General features: G+C 49.9%; 1 protein-coding gene across 4 annotated transcripts; it reads left to right on the top strand.

Moving 5' to 3' along the window:
• The first annotated feature begins 4,003 nt into the window (after positions 1 to 4,003).
• TNFRSF6B (TNF receptor superfamily member 6b) lies at positions 4,004 to 12,677 on the top strand. 4 transcript variants are annotated; one of them, XM_090020885.1, is made up of 6 exons: positions 4,004 to 4,231; positions 4,581 to 4,889; positions 5,267 to 5,382; positions 5,914 to 6,289; positions 9,666 to 9,863; positions 11,702 to 12,677. In XM_090020885.1, the coding sequence occupies exons 2-6, from the start codon at positions 4,874 to 4,876 to the stop codon at positions 11,983 to 11,985; spliced, it is 990 nt and encodes a 329-aa protein (XP_089877011.1). In that variant the 5' UTR covers positions 4,004 to 4,231; positions 4,581 to 4,873; the 3' UTR covers positions 11,986 to 12,677. The 4 variants fall into 4 exon arrangements, with proteins under 4 accessions (XP_089877011.1, XP_089877010.1, XP_089877013.1 ...); XM_090020884.1 differs by having other exon boundaries at positions 4,006 to 4,231; positions 5,267 to 5,400; XM_090020887.1 differs by lacking the exon at positions 4,581 to 4,889 and having other exon boundaries at positions 4,006 to 4,231.
• Positions 12,678 to 18,119: the final 5,442 nt, after the last annotated feature.

The following is an 18,119-nucleotide window of genomic DNA, read 5'->3' as shown; positions in this document are numbered from 1 at the left end:
CAGTGGGTCCAATAAGAGAAATCTTTCCTAAGAAATCTTTGCTTCTGGTCAACCTTAGGAAGAGTTCCTTGAACTGGAGCTTTGAGACCAACAGGTGGCTTTGGACTTGGAGGAAATTTGATTCTAAAAATGGCAATGCAGGCATCTGCATTCCTTGCATCTTAAGTGATTTCTACATCCAGTTTGCAAGGACAAGAAATGCTTTTCTGATTGAATCATCCCAGGCACCTCTAGCTTCATTCTTTCTTGCCTGATGCACTGCAAGCTTCCTTAACCATGTCCTCATGCCAGTCTGAGTAGAACTTCGCTTCTACAAGGTGAACAGGAATTATTACTAATATTGGTGTAAAAGCCAGTGCCTCTGGCACAGGAAGAGGGCAACATTTTTATGTAATGGCTTTTCCAAAACAGAATGCAGTCAAATTTGCAGTGTGTTTGAGACCTGATTTGAAATGCTCTAAAATATTTTACAGAACCACTTCTCAGAAATGCTGAGTCACAACGGCTAATCAAGAGACAAACATGCTTATTTGGAAATAGTAAGTCCTTCCTCCAAGAATGTTTTGTATCAGCATCTTACTGTGGGAGCATATTTAGATGGTCACGTTAATTCTATAAACATTTTGCATTTCTGACTAAGTGGGTAAGTAGAAGAATGCAGGAACTAAAGACAATGAGGGTTTATTAATTCAAAGCTGCAGCAGTGAAACAATGCAAGAGAGAAGTCTTCCAGTTTCAGTCCCATGAGGAAGAGGTGCAGACAGTGGTATGACCTGGTTCATAAGCCACAACACCGCAGGACCTGAAAGTGTACAATCCCTGCCTTGACTGTGCTGGGGGAGACGTTCTTTGTGAGCTGTCAAACGTGAGACTTGGATCAAATGGAAACCAACCTTGCAGGAGGTCTGAAGTTATTTTAGAGTAATCAAGGTCCACATATGGAGATGTGTGGTTGCTTCGTGAATTAAAGCTTTGTGTTTGGATCAGTAGTGGTTGTGCTATGTTTCTATCTTAAATCCTTTTGTTAACAAATACACCCACTGGATGGCTGGATAGCACCTGGCTTTTATGTGCCATGCATTTTCTTCTCTCCTGTTTGCTGGAAAGGGGAAAAGAGCACTGTGGAATTTTTCTCTACCTACTTGCCTCTTCCTCCTTGCTCAGGTGGGTGTAACTTTCGAGTGGGGTACAGGGTTGGAGGTTCTGATTCAAAATGTGCCCTGGCGATCCTGGATGCCTTGTGAATCCTGCTGCTCCCAACTTGGTAGAGAACACTTTTGCTCTTACACTGAGAAGCTGGTGCTTGGCCTACAATGTCTTGAGCAACTGCCAGGCATATGCTATCATTAGGTGGGCTGCCTGAGCTGCCACATGGATGGGTGTCCAAGATGGGTTTGTCTTATCTGGCTATAATGGTCCCACTGGGGAGATGTGATTCCTATGCAGAGGACAGGTCCATCCTTTGAGAGAGCTATACCGTGGGTTTGCATTTTGATTTCCCAGGGCTAAGCATGACATTTCCATAGGGTTTGCTCCCTATGAAAAAGCTCCAGCTTTGCCCCTATAGTGGAAGGTGGTCTTGTTGCTTATGGCTCTCTGGTATGGAGACTGCTGTTGCTGCCGGTGGGCCTGGTTCTGAGAAGGCTGTACCCCAAATCTTAGGAGTTCAAGTGTAAAGCACCCATTCCTTGTTCCTGAGGCGCATGGTCAGCAGAAAGGGGATTACATGACAGAATTTAAGAAGGAAAACTCCCTGCAATGTCTAGAGGATCACTACGCCACCTTCTACAGGACTCCTCACCTTCACATGGTACCAACAGTGGCAACAGCTTCCACTGCTTCCGGTCTCACGGGACAGTGTCAGGATTGTATTTAGCAACCAATAATATATGCCCCAGAATGCACACAGCTGGGAAGTCACTGTATAATTACACATAGGGAAGAAGAGAGTCTGCAGATGGGGAATTTCCCTGCTTTCCCCCAAAGCAAATTAATGGTTAATGGGCCAGGGTAAGGACCCTGGGCTTCAGAAAAGCTGACTTTGACTCACTCAGGGAACTGATGGGCAGGATCCCCTGGGAGGCCAGAGTGAAGGGGAGAGGAGTCCAGAAGAGCTGGTTGTACTTCAAAGCGTAAAAGTCAGCACCAGTTAGGATGCTGAAGATGGTTCGCATGCAAATTTCAGTTCTCATCTGCTTCCTGGACAAATATTCAGAGGTGAATACAGAAAAAGTGACATGCTGAGTCAAGAAGGACAGGGGAAGATGAGGGCCTGACAGCACTGAGCTTAGATCCTCCTCTGAAATGCCAAAGTCCAAGTCATGCTTTCCCGTCATAAAGGATGAGCAGGAAGGGAAGGAAATGAATCTAAGACTTCCTGTTGGTTGTTTTATCCACTTGGTGGATAAAAAAAAAGAAAAGTTTAGATGTGAAATGGGAGCAGATGCCAGATCTCAGGCTGCTCTCTGAATGTCATCTCCAGCCCTGGCTAAGTGCCAGGCTTGGTTCGTGCTTTGCTTTCAAGGGATTTTTGTCTGAGGAACTAGAACAGACCAGTGACGCTCAATCGCATGAGTGGTGTGAACTGGATCGGCCCCATGCTGTCCAGTCCAGGCTATCCAGCCCATGGGGCTCCCTGGGCATCAGGATGTTGACAGCAGGGGAGCTGCAATTAGCTGCCACTGGTCCCCCTGGCACTAGGTTTTTGGAGCCATGGGGGGCCCTGCTGGCTGGATGACAGCTCTGCGGGCCAAACCCAGCTCACTGGGCTGGGCTAGAGGTTGAGCACCCCTGGAATAGACCACTGGGAGCCAAAGCCCTTGCATCCAGAACTGACAGGTAGTTTGGATGCTCCCACTGTTGCAGGGCTCAGCTGAGAGTGACCTGATGTCCTAGGCATGCTGAGCTCTGGCTCTCTACCGATCAGGGTCCCCAGCGGCATCTAGGTAGGGGACTACCCTCATCTTTTTTCATTTTAACGCTCTGGTGATGGAGTTTAGACCCCCTTGCCTCCCTGCCCTATCACATGCACTTGGAGAAGGTGGTGATTAGGAACAGTCAGCCTAGATTCACCAGGGGCAGGTCATGCCTGACCAACCTGATTGCTTTTTATGACTGGCTCTGTGGGTGCAGAGAAAGCAGTGGATGTGAATACCTTGACTTCAGCAAGACTTTTGGTAGTTTCCCACCATTCTTACAATCAAGCTAAGTAAGTACAGGTTGGATGAATGGACCTTAAGGTCAATAGAAAACTGGCTCCATCATCAGGCTCAAAGGGTAGTAATAAATTACTTGATGTCTAGTTGGCAGCTGATATCAAGTGCAGTGTCCCTGTTCAGCACTGGGGCCCACATCTGGAGTCCCATGTCCAGTTGTGGACCCCCCGCTACAGAAAGGATGTGGACACATTGGAGAGAGTCCCCGAGGGCAATGAAAATGGTTTGGAGGCTGGGGGACATGATTTGTGAGGAGAGGCTGAGGGAAGTGGGCTGATTTAGTCTGGAAAAGAGAAGTGAGGAGGGATTTAATAGCAGTCTTCAACTCCCTGAAGCGGGGTTCGAAAGAGGCTGGAGCTGGGCTGTTCTCAGTGGGGGCAGACAACAGGACAAGGAGCAACGGGCTCCAGCTGCAGCAAGGGATGTTGAGGTTGGATATTAGGAAAAACTCTCTCGCTAGGAGGGTGGTGAAGCACTGGGACAGGTCACCCAGAGCCGTGGTGGAGCCTCCATCCGTGGACAAAGCCTTGGCTGGGGTGATGGAGTTGGGGCTGGTCCTGCTGGGACTAGAAGTGACCTCCTGAGGTCCCTTCCCCCCTCGCGTTCTATGATTCTGTGCACACATGAATGCACATATGGACACACACACGTACACATGCACACACACACATGTACACACACAGGTACATACATACACACACGTGGTCACGTGTAAACCCACATGCACACAAGCATACACATGCACATACATGCGCTGACTAGGCCACACCTACATGTGCGCACGCACACACCTGCACGCAGCACACATGCCTGTGCGCACACGCACACAGCCCCCCGCCCCGCCCGCCCGCCGCGCCGCTTCCCCGCCCCGTGGGGGCTGCTGCGGGGGCCGCGGCCGGGCGGCGGCCGAGCCAGAGGGAATTCCGGGTCTTCCCCGGGGCGGGCTGGGCGCCGGCTATAAAGCGGCGGGCGCGGAGCGGAGCGGCAGCAGCAGCCGCCAGCCCCAGCCTGGCGCGGTAAGGGGCAGGGGCAGGGGCAGGGGCAGGGGCAGGGGCAGGGGCAGGGGCAGGGGTGCGGGTGCGCGGACGGGGCGGGCCCCGGGGACTTGCCCTGCCTCGGCAGCTGAGCTGAACCCTTCCAGCTCGTCCCCTTGGCTGGCCGGGGCCAGCGCCACACTGCCTCTGCCAGGCCGCTGGGCAGGGGAAGAGAAGCCATCCTCCTGGGGTCCATCCTCCGGCCCCACTGCCGCTGCTGAAACCCGGGGCCAGAAGATGCCTGGTGCTGCTCAGCCTCCAGAGCTCCTGCCACCTGGGTGGCTCACATCTGTCAGCTCACCTTTGCTCCTTCTCTCCCATCTTTCTGCAGGGCTCCGCTGTGCCAGCTCCTTTCTTTGCAACCTCACCCTTGCTCAAAGCCTCCAAGGTCCCGTGCCAGGCAAAGCGCTCTTTCGCTTCCCCCACGCTGCCTGCTTCTGGAGCTAGGGAGAAGTGCCGTTCGCTGTGCTTTCCCTTGGATCTTTCTCCACTCTGCCTGAATCCCAATCTGCCTGTTTCCTCACTTGGGTGGATGCAGTCCTCTCTTCTCTGCTCTCCTGCATGCCATAGAGATCCCATGGACTCTGGAGAGATGGCTCTTTTCACTCCAGCAACTGGGACCAAATGGCTGGGCTCTCGAGTGAGTCTCCCAACCCTGGTCAGTGCTGCCCACTCCTGTCTCAGATTCTAGGCATTCCCCCATCTCTGTCTACTCACAGCTCCTCTGCTCTCTCCTGGATGCTCCCTGCAGTAGGACTCGTGCTACAGCCGTGCCAGCGTGGTGGTGGCCCATCACGGGAGTCACCGTCCTGAATAACCATCTTGCATTCCAGAGCAGCCCGTCCACACCAAAACCCTATGCTTGGGCTGGTGGAGTGTTGTGGATGTGACTCCAGTAACAGCTCTGGTTATTTAAGCTGTTTAAAATTGTGTCCAGGAGTGAGAAAATGTGACTGTCCGTGAGTAGTTCTTTACTGTGTCTGTCTCTCTTACCCTCTATGCAATGCTGCTTACCAGGAGAAGCCAACCTGAGGTCCAGTCCCAAGCCACCAGAGACCTCTTTGATGGCCACCACTTCAGTGACTGCAGCTGCTGCAACCCTCAGTGCTATGCAAGCCCTGTGTACGCTGGAGGCAAGTCATTTATCCATGGTAAGGTGTCATCTGTGTTTGATGTTATAGGAGGAATGGGGAACCAAAGATAGTCTGGACCCTTAAAGTCTTCATATTCCCAGAAGCTTTAGGATCAGTGTGGGAAAGCACTTGTGTCTTCTTTATGTGGAAAAAAGCTCTCAATAAAAACCTTGTTTTCTAAAAAGGTTCCCGATAGCAGTGCTGTCCTACCTCGTCTTCCCTTTTCTTTCATCCTCTCCTTCAATTCCAGTAAGTTGCTTGTCTTTCTCTCATCCCCTTCCTGTCTCTTTGCATGAGTACTGTTGCTTTCTGCCTTTCCTGTGTTTCTCCTGCTGCATCCGGCAGAAGCAAGTAGGGTTGTGATGCTAGCTTTGCTGGCTGCTTGATGGGCACTGGTTGCTCCATCCGCTAAGTCAGCTCTGTAACATGAATTGCTTCTTCTGGCTGCAGTGGCTATTTGAGCAACCCACTCCAGTAATGGTAACGTGCCACTGCAAGATGTTAAGGGTTATTTGTTCCTTTTTCCCTTAGTGGATGTTTGGTCTCCTGCTTTCCCTGACTGTGCTTGGCTCCAGCTCTGCACCCACCTACCCATGGAGAGATCCCATGACTAGAGAAAGAATCATGTGCCAGCAGTGCCCGCCAGGGACCTTTGTGGCACAGCACTGTACCAAAGACAGACAGACTGTGTGTAAACCATGCCCAGAGCTGCACTACACGCAGTACTGGAACTACCTGGACGAGTGCCGCTACTGCAACATCATCTGTGGAGAGCAGGAGGTAGAAGTCCACCAGTGCAATGCCACTCACAACCGCGTGTGCCAGTGCCAGGAGGGCTATTACTCCAACTCTGAGTTCTGCATCAGGCACTCTGAATGCCCCTTGGGGCACGGCGTGGTGAAACCAGGTATGTACCAGTGCTGGGGAACTGAGGGGACAGGCACATGTGTAAAGTTCTCTTAGGTCTTAGGCAGCTACTGATCTATCAAAATCTGGAAGAGGCCTCTTAGAAAGCAAGTTGATTCTCTCCCCATGGGTCTGCAGCACTGACCTCTGCTAGACATAATGTCAGAGCAGCTCATGACATATCACCAGTTGGACACCCGATGCTGAAGGTGATGAAATGGTAAAGCAGGGTGGGTTAACTAAAGAGGGGTCTGCTTCCTGCCACGCTGCTAGGATAGCCGTGACCACCTCCACCACAGGACTCCTGTCTAGAGCCTTTATTTGGCAATGTGGCTGGCACACAAGATGCAGGCAGGCAAAAGGAAATAAAACCAACAATGGAACAAGACAAGCAGTGTTGTCACCATAGCGCTTGAGGACATGGTGCCCGGGTGAGATTTGGGTGAACAAAGGGGTTTGCGAAATGTGTGGGTTTTCCCCAGCACCATCTGTTTGGCTTCTTTTTATAGCCTCCTATGCCATGGTATCTAAACTCTTCCCCACGTCTTCATCTGCACAAAGACATCTTTCCTCTTTCCTCCTCCCCTGCTCCCACCCTTCCCTCCAGCCAGCAGGGAGTGGGTTCTGTCTCTTTTGCTTGCTGAGACATGGTGTGTTGCAAGCAGGCTTAGTCGAAACAGCGGATTTCTTTGGCTAGGTCCAGAGCACTCCAGATTATTGGGGCAGTTTGGGGGAATGCCTTGTCTGGTGGCTGAGGCTGAGGATTCCCCTATTCCTCCAGGGGGAAGCTATTGAGAGCAGTTCCCTTTTAGGTAAAGCCACTCCATTTGAGCTGGGGCTCCAATACAGTGGTGAGGAGGACCGTGTGAGCAGACAGACAGCAGTGATGGGACGCTAGCGCAGGGGAGTGGAAGACCAGAGCGGGGTCCTCTCTGCGGTTAGTCCCAGGCTGCTGCGTTCTGAACCTTCTCTGCCTTTTTATAGGTTAATGCTTCAGCTCTAGGAAATTAGGGTCCTGAGGCCAGAAGCCATGGATGTGATCTCTGCTCAGAAACTCATCAGGGAGGAGAAGGCAGGGCAGGCTTCTCAGTGAAGATGGACAGAGTATGTTTCATGGTTGCTGCTGTTTGGGCAGGAAGGAAGTGCTGGAGTGCACTGAGGCACAGGCTGCCTTGATCTATGGGCTGTGGTGTACTGTGTTATGAGAAAGGCTTGGCTGGAGGATAAAGACCTTGAGCTATGGAGCAATGACCTATGCGGTCAGTGAATTGATAGTGTTGACAGCAGGCCGTGTGGGCTGCCCTGAGTGTGTGACTGTTTAAATTTCTCCCAGGGCTCTGCTGTTTTCAGTCATTAGCACAAGACCAATGTTAGCATTTGGTGATCCCTGACCCCTGCACTGGGCTTTGTTGTAACCAGCCCTCAAGTCTGGTAACAGCTTGTTCTTTCTGAGGGACAAACACTGGGCCCACATCTAAGCCCCTTCTTTGGTGTTGTAGGTAAGGACGACATAAATCTACCTCTCTCTGGGACAGTCACTGGTCCTCTCATGCCCAAAGGAAGCTCAAAGCACTGTAGAGATGCAAACTCTTTGCTTTCTTTCTAAAGAGACTATAGAGTAAAATAACTCTCAACAAGAAAAACTTGCCTAGCTGAGGAGAAGGGAAAGAGGCATAAGCTTTGACTATGATGGGGGCAGTACAACCAGTTTGTAGGTAAGGAATTTGGGACAGGGCATGTTGCGCAACAGCTTGCTTTGGGGATCTGAGGGATTACATTGAGATGCCAGATGGAAGTTCTTGGATGAGGATTCATTTCCATCCCTGAAAGGGAGAGGATGTTCTGAGAAGAGTGAGTTCTTCATTGTGGACAGGCTGACACGGCCTTCTTGGCTAGGGGGAGGTGATCACAAGAGCAGGGAGAAGACGCAACAGCAAAAAGAATGGCTACCTGGGCCACTTCCCTGTTTCTTTTATTCTTGATAATATGTGAAGGGGGAAAAATCAAATGAGGCCATGGGTGGATCTAGAATTTTGAAAAGGGTAGTGCAGATGGTGAGGTGCATCGTTACATATAAAACGATGGTTTTAAAAAGAAACTAGGAACTTTATGCACACTACGGGAGTAGGGCTGTATTATTCAGTTTAAGATTTAAGACAAAACAAATATAAGATGGAAGCAAAAACAACTAGAACGTCATTGGAACGAGTTAAAAACAATCTGCAGGACTGTGAAACGAGCTTTGTTGCAGAATGGCAGAACAAAGGCTAGCCTGAGTAGTGGAACATCGAGACCATTAGAAAGAAGAGAGGGTCGTGGAATGATGAGTTTAGAAGAGACCCAGTATATTACAGTGAGTTTTAAGTCAAGTGACTCCCTCAGTGCTGCATGACTAGAAATGTTGCCACCACTGCCAGGCAGCTGATTTCAAAATTTGGGTGGACCAGAAATTGTGGGGACATGGGGGTGTGCAAGTGCACCCCGCTCTGCCCCCGGATTTGTCCCTGAATGAGGCTGCACTTTGTGTCAGGACCATTTTATTTTAAAGTGGCCCCTAATTACATGACCACCGTAAAATTAGGTGGCTCATTGCCAGAGGAATTAGAAGTAGAGTTGAGACTAGTTTAGAAATGGGGCCCTGCGTGTTTAGTACCTCTGCCAGAGCTTACAGCTACATCTGTACAGTCCACGTTGCTCTCCACTCCTGCCCTTGCCTTGATTGTGTTTGTGTTGTCACTATACCAACTGTATCAGTTCGAAGGCACAGCCTTCCTGGTGTTATCACTCGTGACTTTTGGTCAGAGCTCTTCCTACGAATCCAGCATCACAGTACTTGTAAAGCAAATAAAATATCATAGGTCATGCCCATTTTTGCTTTGGCTTTGCCAGGAGCCCTGCAGATCTGTAAGTGAAAGCAGCATTTCCTTGGGTGAATGTGTGTTGCAAGAACCTTACTGGAATAGCAGCGTGTGCCACAAATTCTGATAAATCACTGCCTAGTGAGATAAATCGCCAGCAGCTGTATGCTCCTTGATCTCCCATGCCTGCCCCTGAGGAATGATCAGCTTTGGCAAGGTGCTTTGAAGCCCAGCCTGAGAAGTGACTTGACGTGTGTGACCATGCTAGTCCCCAAGTGCGACTATGCTGTTAAGAGGATGCTGTGTCCAGTGTAGACTTCCAGTCCCGTTCGCTAGTGCCTTGTGTGCCCAACACTCAACACATAAGGGCAACGTGGCTGCCAAACATTCCCCTGTGATCTGGGGGTGACTTGCACTGGTTCATGTTGACATGAAGATGACAATGGAATCAAACCTCCTGTCCTGACCAGTCAGGCACAGGCTTTGGGTAGCTAATGGCTAAGACTCTCTGTTTTGCAGGCACTCCCTTTATGAACACGAAGTGCGAGGAGTGCCCCCCAGGCTTTTTCTCGGACGTCAGCTCCAGTACTAAGCCATGCCAAGAGCACCAGAACTGCCAGCAGCAAGGCAAGCTCACCAACGTCCCAGGAAATCAGTTCCATGACACTCGGTGCACTACCTGCGGCATGGCCAAGGGCAATGGCACCCAGGAGGCAGGTAAGGACCTGAGGGATGCAGGCAGGTGCAAGGAAGGAGTTTGCTCCTGCCTGCATGGACAGGGGGAAAAGTCACACATGAAAATTGCGTTGCTGCCAGGGCTGGAGGGAGCCTTCCTCTGCCTGAATACAGAATTAGCTTAGCTTTACATTTAAAAGCATCAAATCAGGTATAATGAAGCTGACAGTCCTTCAGACTTAGTTCCTGCTTAGCCCATCACTGTCCCTGTGGGCAGCTGACAGCCCACCCAGCAGCTCCTAGGCCCTTTCTTGGCTCGTCACTGCTCGTCCGTTTTCCTTTTGCCCCAGTATCTCAATTTAGATTCCAGTAGCATTTGTTGCACTCTCCATCTCCGTCAACGGCTGCATGGATCTGAAGATAAAGTACATCCCAGAGACATCTGTAGCTTGGGCATGTGCCTGTTGTGTCCCATGGCAGTTATCAGAAGGGATGTATCAGTTAGAAGGACCTGCCTGATGCTTTGGCATGTAGCCCTGACCATGAGAGAACCTGAAAGCAGGCCAGGAGCCTGCAGCAGCATAGAGGTGGTGTGAGGGAGTGCTTAGCCCTCCTCCTGTCTTTCCTATGTCTCCACGTGCTTTCATTTTGGTTCCACATTTACTTAGTGGGTAAGGAAAAGGCAAAGTCTCTTCCGCTTACCTGTCACCTGCAAGCTAACAAGTGACTGGACTGGGCAACTACTTCAGGGCCACTGCTCTGGAGCAGGCACGTGGCTGGAGTAGGAAGGTGATGACATCCTGGGGTTGCTTCCTCTTAGTAGTGATGTCCCTCCAGTTCAGTGACGCTATAGTGAGCAGAATTCCAGCCCTTTGACCTTGACCTTTGCTCACGTGCAGCCGAAGGGACCAAAGCAGGAGAGGTCTCTGTTGCCCTCGATCACCAAAGTCCCCTCCTACTCACAACACCTAGTAAATATTCTCCCTTCTCCAAAACTCTGATGCTACCAGTGTTTGAATAACCTCACTCACAGCAGAGCTTGGCACTTCTTCAAAAGAAGTCATGACTCAGTCAATGCCTTGAGTCAGCCTATTGCCAACATGCTGATTCTGACAGTGGAGGTGTGTGCTGGAAGAGAAGCACGTGACAATTTAAAGCATTAATATGTGCCCTTTGCTCTTTAAGCAATAAAAGCTGGCTCTGAGCCCATCCTTGGACTATTTATAGATAGATGTAGTTTCTTGAGCAACTGGGGTTTTGCAAAGTGGGAAACCAGCTATAAATGTCCTGAACTTTTACAGTGAATTTAACTGCAGGGTTATGATTACTCAGCAAGTTGTGGCAGGTCTTTCTATGTACACGGGGATATGAGAAATTAGCCCAGGTCAAAAATTCTCTGCCAGTACAAAGCCAACGGAACTGCTGTGGAGTCCAGAGAATCTAACAGCTCCTTCCTTATTGAGTTCAGGTTCCGCCTTTGACTAGCAAATACACCTTGATCTGATCTTACTCAACATACAGGAACAACTCCTAACCCCTTTCATGCTAATGCTTGCTTGGGATGAATGTGTACACAAGCAAATCCCACTGATTGTACATATTTGGGCACCTGAAAGTTACATGTACATCTGGTAGCATATGCATAAAGATGGGTTTGAGTTGTGGACCTCAGGTTTGAAAATCAGTGTGCTTTTGGAAAGACTAGTAGAACAAAATCCATCCTTGGTTGTTCTCTTGGGCCTGAGCTGCTGAGCTTGGACCTGAAAGCTCTGGAGCTGTGGCCAGGGGTGACACCTCAGACAGATCCGCAGAAAGCAGCAGTGCTTTCCTTTCAACCTTGCTCTCTAACCCTCGTGCCAATTCTCTCCTCCCTGCCACAGGTAAGGAGGACTGCAAACAAGCTGTGATAGACTTTGTGGTTTACCAGAATATCCCAGTGAGAAAGCTCAAACGCCTTCAGCAACTCCTGGAGCAGCACTCCACAAGGAAGTATTCCCAGGGGAACAGGGCTGCCATTCAGGAGAAGTTCCGGGCGTACCTCCTCCAGCTGAAAGAGGATCACTTGGAGCTCACCAAAGAACTACTGATTGCACTACGGGCAGTGAAGCTGCATGAGATAGAAGAGGAGGTCAGGAAGCGCTTCAACTTGGTTTCTGAGATCTAACCAAACTACTTGGTTATTTTTTAAATTCTGGCTTCTTTAATTTATTACCCTAACTCAAGTTATGCCTTGGAAAGGCTGATTGGTGGGGTATAACTCAAACACATTCCCTCACTCTCACCTGTTGCACTGCATTCTGGCAGCTGACCATAGTTGTGGATTGTATGTGTGTGTGTGTATGTGTGCATGTGCACACTGTCTTTCTAACTTTGCTTCAGATGAAGCCTATTATACAATAAGTAAATGGTTGTGTCTGCACTGGAGGGGGACTTCTTTGTCATAAGCTGGCTGAGAAGTCTAGGAGGATCTTGTGCTCTCTATTCTCTAGTCCAACTTCTCCAGTCATGGGGTCAGTATTGTTCTCTCTTTATGAGGGTAGACACAAAGCACTTGACAGCTGATCACTGCATGATGGTCACTGCCATCCTCTGTTTTATTGTGTGTTGTATTTTTGAACCTTTCTGATATGTTCTCTGGGGAAGACTCCTTTGCATTTTTGTCTGTCAAATTGCTTTTTAAAGGGAAGGGAGGAGGGGGGGGACAGGGGGATTTCTGCCAAGACAGAAATCAGGTCTCATGTTGCTGGCTACGGCCTATTTTAAATTGATTTCCAACCTGTGTCGTTTTTACAGTATATCATGTTTGTTTTCTATGAAGAAATGTAAAGATGGTATGAATTACAATTATGAATTTGGTATCTGAGTCCTGAGTCTCATTCAGAGTGGGACAGGGTTCTGGCTTGGCCTTTTATCCCAAATAACCTGTGTCTTGCCCAGTCTGTAAGCAACCCCTCTGTAGATGCATACAGCTCTCATGATGCAACAGACTCATCTGCTCTTGGGGATTCATCCCAGTTAGTCAGCCATGCAAAGTCTTAGTATAGGTAGCAGTGAACCATATAAGGCACAACTGCACCAGTCCAAACAGTCTGAGAGCGGGATAAACAACACAAGTAGAAAGAACAGCTTTGCAGGTCTGTACTAGGTTTGCACCAGTGGCTGGAATCAAGGTGAGCAGTCAGAGTAGACAGGGCCATAGGGCTCTCATGAAGTTCAACAAGGACAAATGCAAAGTCCAGCACTTAGGGCAGAAGAATCCCATGCATCACTACAGGCTTGGGACCAACTAGCTAAGGACCAGCTCTGCAGAAAAGGACCTGGGAGTGACAGGGGACAAGAAAGTGAATGAGCCAGCAGTGTGCCCTTGTTGCCAAGAAGGCTAACAGCATCCTGGGCTGCATTGGGAGGAGCGTTGTCAGCAGATGGAGGGCAGTGATTCTTCCCCTCTATTCGGCACTGGGAAGGCCACATCTGGAATCCTGTGTCCAGGACCCCCACCACTCAGAAAAGATGTAGACAAATTGGAGAGAGTCCAGTGGAGGGAACGAAAATGGTTTGGAGGCTGGGGGACAGGACTTATGAGGAGAGGCTGAGGGAGCTGGGCTTATTTAGTTTGCAGAAGAGAAAGCTGAGAGGATTTAATAGCAGCCTTCAATTATTTGAAGGGGGGATCCAGAGGATGGAGCTGGACTGTTCTCAGTGGGGGCAAATGATAGAACAAGGAGCAATGGGCTCAAGTTGCAGCAAGAGAAGTTGAGGTTGGATATTAGGAAAAACTCTCTCACTACGAGGGTGGTGAAGCACTGGAACAGGTTGCCCAGAGAGGTGGTGGCATCTCCATCCTTGGAGGTGTTTAATACCCGGGTAGACAACGCCTTGGCTGAGATGATGTAGTTGGGGCTGCTCCTGCTTTGAGCAGGGGGCTGGACTAGATGTGACCTCCTGAGCCCACACCATCTATGAGTCTATGTGAAGCTACAATGCTAGGCTTCTGCTCTCGTATAAACAAGTCCCACCACACTGAACAGTTGCACAGATCTGACCTGCAGCTGTGATCTGATATTCCACTGGAATGAAAATGCAGAACCACTCAGTGACCTTTGGTGCACAAGGGCAAGGAAGGCTGTCATAAGTGGCTGCGTTGCTATGAGGCAAAGATGCAGTTACATAACATAAATCATGCCTCATCTGGAAATCAGCAGGGGAGTGTCTCAGCACACACATCTCCCCGGAGGGAAGAGGCTTTGGGAAGTCCATGGGGATGTGGCTCCTGTGTACAATCAACAAGTACGCATGATGACACAGAACCCATTGCTTCCCCCCACAATGGGCTGAGCTGTTTTATAGCTTTATCTGAGAGCTTGCCAGGAACAGGCAATGGCATAGAGGGGAGGGACCGAATGGTTTTCCCCAGTCCTGGCTGTTTAAATACCCCGGAAATCCCCCCTCACCCCAGAATGGCCTGTAAATTCTCCCTGCTCAAGAGGATTGCTAACTGGTTCCAGTTGTGATGTCACTTCAGCTTCTCTTGAATGTTTCCCCACACCTCAGTTCCGCAAGAAGTGGCTCATTTGATAAAGCAGTCTGATTTAAAGTGAGGATGAGATGAGAGTAAAGCCCCCATAGGAATAACCCAACAGGAAAACTGACACAGCTGGCTTTAAAAGCTGCTGTTGGTCTGGGATTCCCTAGAGCTTTGGCCTGACTGTGCTCTAGCTCTCCTGGAGCTGGGGTTGTGTCTTGCTTGCTGCCAGCGGTGCAGGTAGAGCTTCTTCCATGCATCTCACTCTGATTGCAAGCGGATGAGCTGCAAGGTGAACACAGTGGCTTAGCTATTTGAGAAGGGCCAGTCTCTGGTAGAGTTACACTAATCATAGAAAGGCAGGGCTACATGAGACCTCAAGAAGGCATCTACTTTATTCCTTGCAGTGATGAGAAGACTTCTTGTCTAACATGCTCTTCACCTCCAGTGAAGGAGATTCCATCACCTCTCTAGGTAGCCTGATCCTGGGCTTCACTATCCTTACAGTTGCAGTTTTCCCTACTTATCTAGCCACTATCAAGACGGGAATTTATGCAGCGAAGGGCAGTGTTTTCTGAGCTCCCCCAGCTGCCTTGTTTAAATTGTGTCCTTCCCAGCCTCAACTAGGAACAGGCGATAGTATGCCTTGGCCATTTCCTCTCCCAGCCCCACATATCCAGATGTAATGAACAGGGGGGAATCCCACCAGAATGCTGATCCCATCTCTGAGGTGTTACAGCTCTTGCTTCCTCATTTGATAATGCCCAGGAGAAGTCTCCTGTCCTGTGTGGGGAAGAAGTAGCCTGAAGGATGCTCCCATCTGATGCTTTCTCATGAAGCAGGGAGAAGACACTGCTTCCAGCAGGAGTTCACAGCATTGGCTTTTGGCTTTAGCCTTAAATGGCCTGGGACATGGATTCATAAGAGATCCATTTCCCACCCCTGGATACTGCCCCAGTTGCAATCAGATGAGGTACTGGAGTGCCGCTGTTCCTGGTGTTAAAGGTATGGGGCTGGTTGCAGGTTGCTCACTCCAGGGGACTCAGCTTAGCTTAGATACCTGTTCCTTTCTTTAATCCAAAACAGCCTGGGTTTGCTGACTGTCGGGGTACATGGCAAAGCCTGTCTATCTACTGGGGCTGGGGGAGGAGGAAGAGGTCACAGGAGGTTCTCAGAGGCTGCTGGTTTAGTTGGATGTTTTCCGACCTGTGTCAGAAGCACAGAGCAGGAGGCACCTTTCCGCTTGCTTTGTTTGCAAGTGGTTGTGCTGTGGCACTGCATGATGAAGCTGGCTGCAGAGTATCAGTGCCTCTTTCGGAAGTGTTTGGTGAGGCAGCAGCGCCCAGGCTTGGACCCGCGGTGCCCATCCTGCAGGGCATTCTGGCACAGAGCACTTGGATAGATTGTTGTCCTGCTTCAGGTGGAATAAGTCATGGTGCTGCCCTCAAAAACATGTCCCCGAAGAAGCTTACAGAGGTGCAAACATCATCCCCTCTCATGCTCCTCATCTTTCTTGGTGAAATGTCTCTGTTGGAATACCGCTTAGCTGTGGACACTGTTTCAAGCACGCCTGTCTGGAGGCTAGTAGGCATGAGGTCTCCCTGGGGAAGGGACTGGTGCATTTATGTAAATCTGGGGATAATTCTTCAAACAACTGTTTCCCCTGTACTTTACAGCGTGCTGGACATCATCTGCTCCTGCCTTGCATGCCAGGCAGAGGGCTAAGGCACACCAACAGTACACAAGGGAGCGATGTGGCCAGCATCACATCTAGCTGTTTTGGACTCCAGAGCCGGAAGGACTACAGCCCCACTTACAGCTGGGTCGGCTTGGGCAAGGATCACTCCTGTGCTTCTGAAGCCCCAGCTAGATGCCTCATTCGCTCTGCTGCTGCACTCCTTCATGCCAGACTCTGCTCCATGCAAAAACAGGCCTGGTCTCTTTTTCCCACTGCAGCATTTGGGTGCTGTGTGGCATGGCAGCAGATGTCCATGGGGCGATGGGGAAATGGCATTGCAGACTCTCAGCTTGTTCCCTTGGGATGAGAGATGCTCTGCACTGAACAGCATTTGTGCTGCTCTGTTGATCTAGGGGCTGGGGCAGCTCTTGCTTTCTGGAAAGCATCTGCATCTGATTTATAAGTAAGTCTCCAGTTCCCCCTCCAGGGACTCTGTGCTGTGAACACCTGTGTGATAGCTCTGCCTTGTTCAGTCTGGCCTGTGTGGTCACAAGATGGCTAAAGGTACATGTAGCATCCTTCTGCCATACCATGTGCCCTGTTCTGGTTAGAGCTTTATGTTTTGATAACTTTGGATTGTTAGTGGACTAGGGAAAGCCCAGTTAGGAGTTCTGTTTCCAGATGAAGTGCTGTGCACCCATCATGTGGAGCAGAGACTAGCTTCGTCCAAGCCAGAACCAGGGAAAAAAATCCTCTGTGGGAACTACCCCCGAACTGCCCTCGTGAGCAGCTCTTATCTCAGGACCTTGACCTAGAACTGAGCATCTTCTGCTTATGGCTGTTTTTTTTCAGCTGTTCCCTTTTTTTGTGCTGAAAGTAGTTACAGGGAGGATATGGTGTTAAAGGCTTGTTTGCTTGGTTTAGTTTTACTGCTTTTAAACTTGGTCATAAGATTTATAGCTGAGTCATTGCTGGGTAAGATCTTACCCTCCATCATCAGCTCCACCAATTGTTCTGAAAGGCAGTGACTAAGGTAGGAAGTAAACTGTGCTTGGGTTACCCTAATTAATGAGGTGCTATTAATACAAGGTGATATAGCTGTTTGCACCTGTGAAGCTGTGTGGCTCTGCCCCTTCCCTGTGTGGAGAAACTTCTGACTTCACATTTCCTCCACTCCCAGGTTTGGGACGATCAGGTCCCATCTGGACCAAGTGAAGTGCCAAGACCATGTTTCCATCTTCATTTGGCAGGGACTCCATTCAAGCAGGCCTGGCAGGGCTGGGCCAGGCATGTGAGTTACCACACCTGCCTCGATCCCTGGCTTATATGGCTGACCCAGTCCTCTGCAACCAGACCGACAGCTGCAAGTGCCACTCACCCCTTTTACACACATCTGCTACCTCAGATTTCAGGCACGCCTTCACACAGCCTCCATCTGTTCTGGCAGGCCTCGTGTTCACTGCTGTCCCTGGTCCTTCTTACTTCTGAGCCCGCTCTGCCTTTTTCCGACCCTGTCTTGGACCTCCCCTGAAGCTTGGCGCTGGTTCTGCTCTCTCTGGTTTTTCTAGCATCCTAACTCAGCTTGGCTTCCTTGACTCAGATCTCAGATTTTCCCTGCAGCTTGGCATCAGCTGTCTGACTCCTAATCTTGGTTTACATCTCAGATTACATCTCTTGGCTCTCCCCTTTTGGCTCCAGTAACCTGTGCCCCCGCCCTGCTAACCTCTTAGTTGTCCCCCAGGGCCAATCCACAGGCCCAGCCACCTACATCCTGGTCAAACTGTCACATCATTGATGTCTCCAAGGTCAGTCCCTGGATGTGAGAGGGCCTTGACCAAACTACTGGTGGGGGGTGGCTGTCTTCAGTAACACAGACACAGAACTACAAGCCAGGCACGTGCTGAAGGGATTTGTTATCTTCTTTATAAACTGTGGCAAGCGGCCATTGCAAATGAGTTGTTTAAATGCCAGCAGATATCACCTCAGTATGACTCAGGCTTCCATCACAAGAAGCACAGATAGCTTTCCCAAATGCATGCATCACATACAAAGCCAAAACCCACAACATTCTTGTTGCCATGCACTGCTACACAACCAA

Source organism: Crocodylus siamensis, chromosome 10 (assembly GCF_052110815.1).
Source record: "Crocodylus siamensis isolate JL-2025a chromosome 10, ASM5211081v1, whole genome shotgun sequence".
NCBI lineage: Eukaryota > Metazoa > Chordata > Crocodylia > Crocodylidae > Crocodylus > Crocodylus siamensis.
The sequence above is the reverse complement of the archived record's forward strand: the minus strand, read 5'-3'. Positions and strand labels throughout refer to the sequence as shown.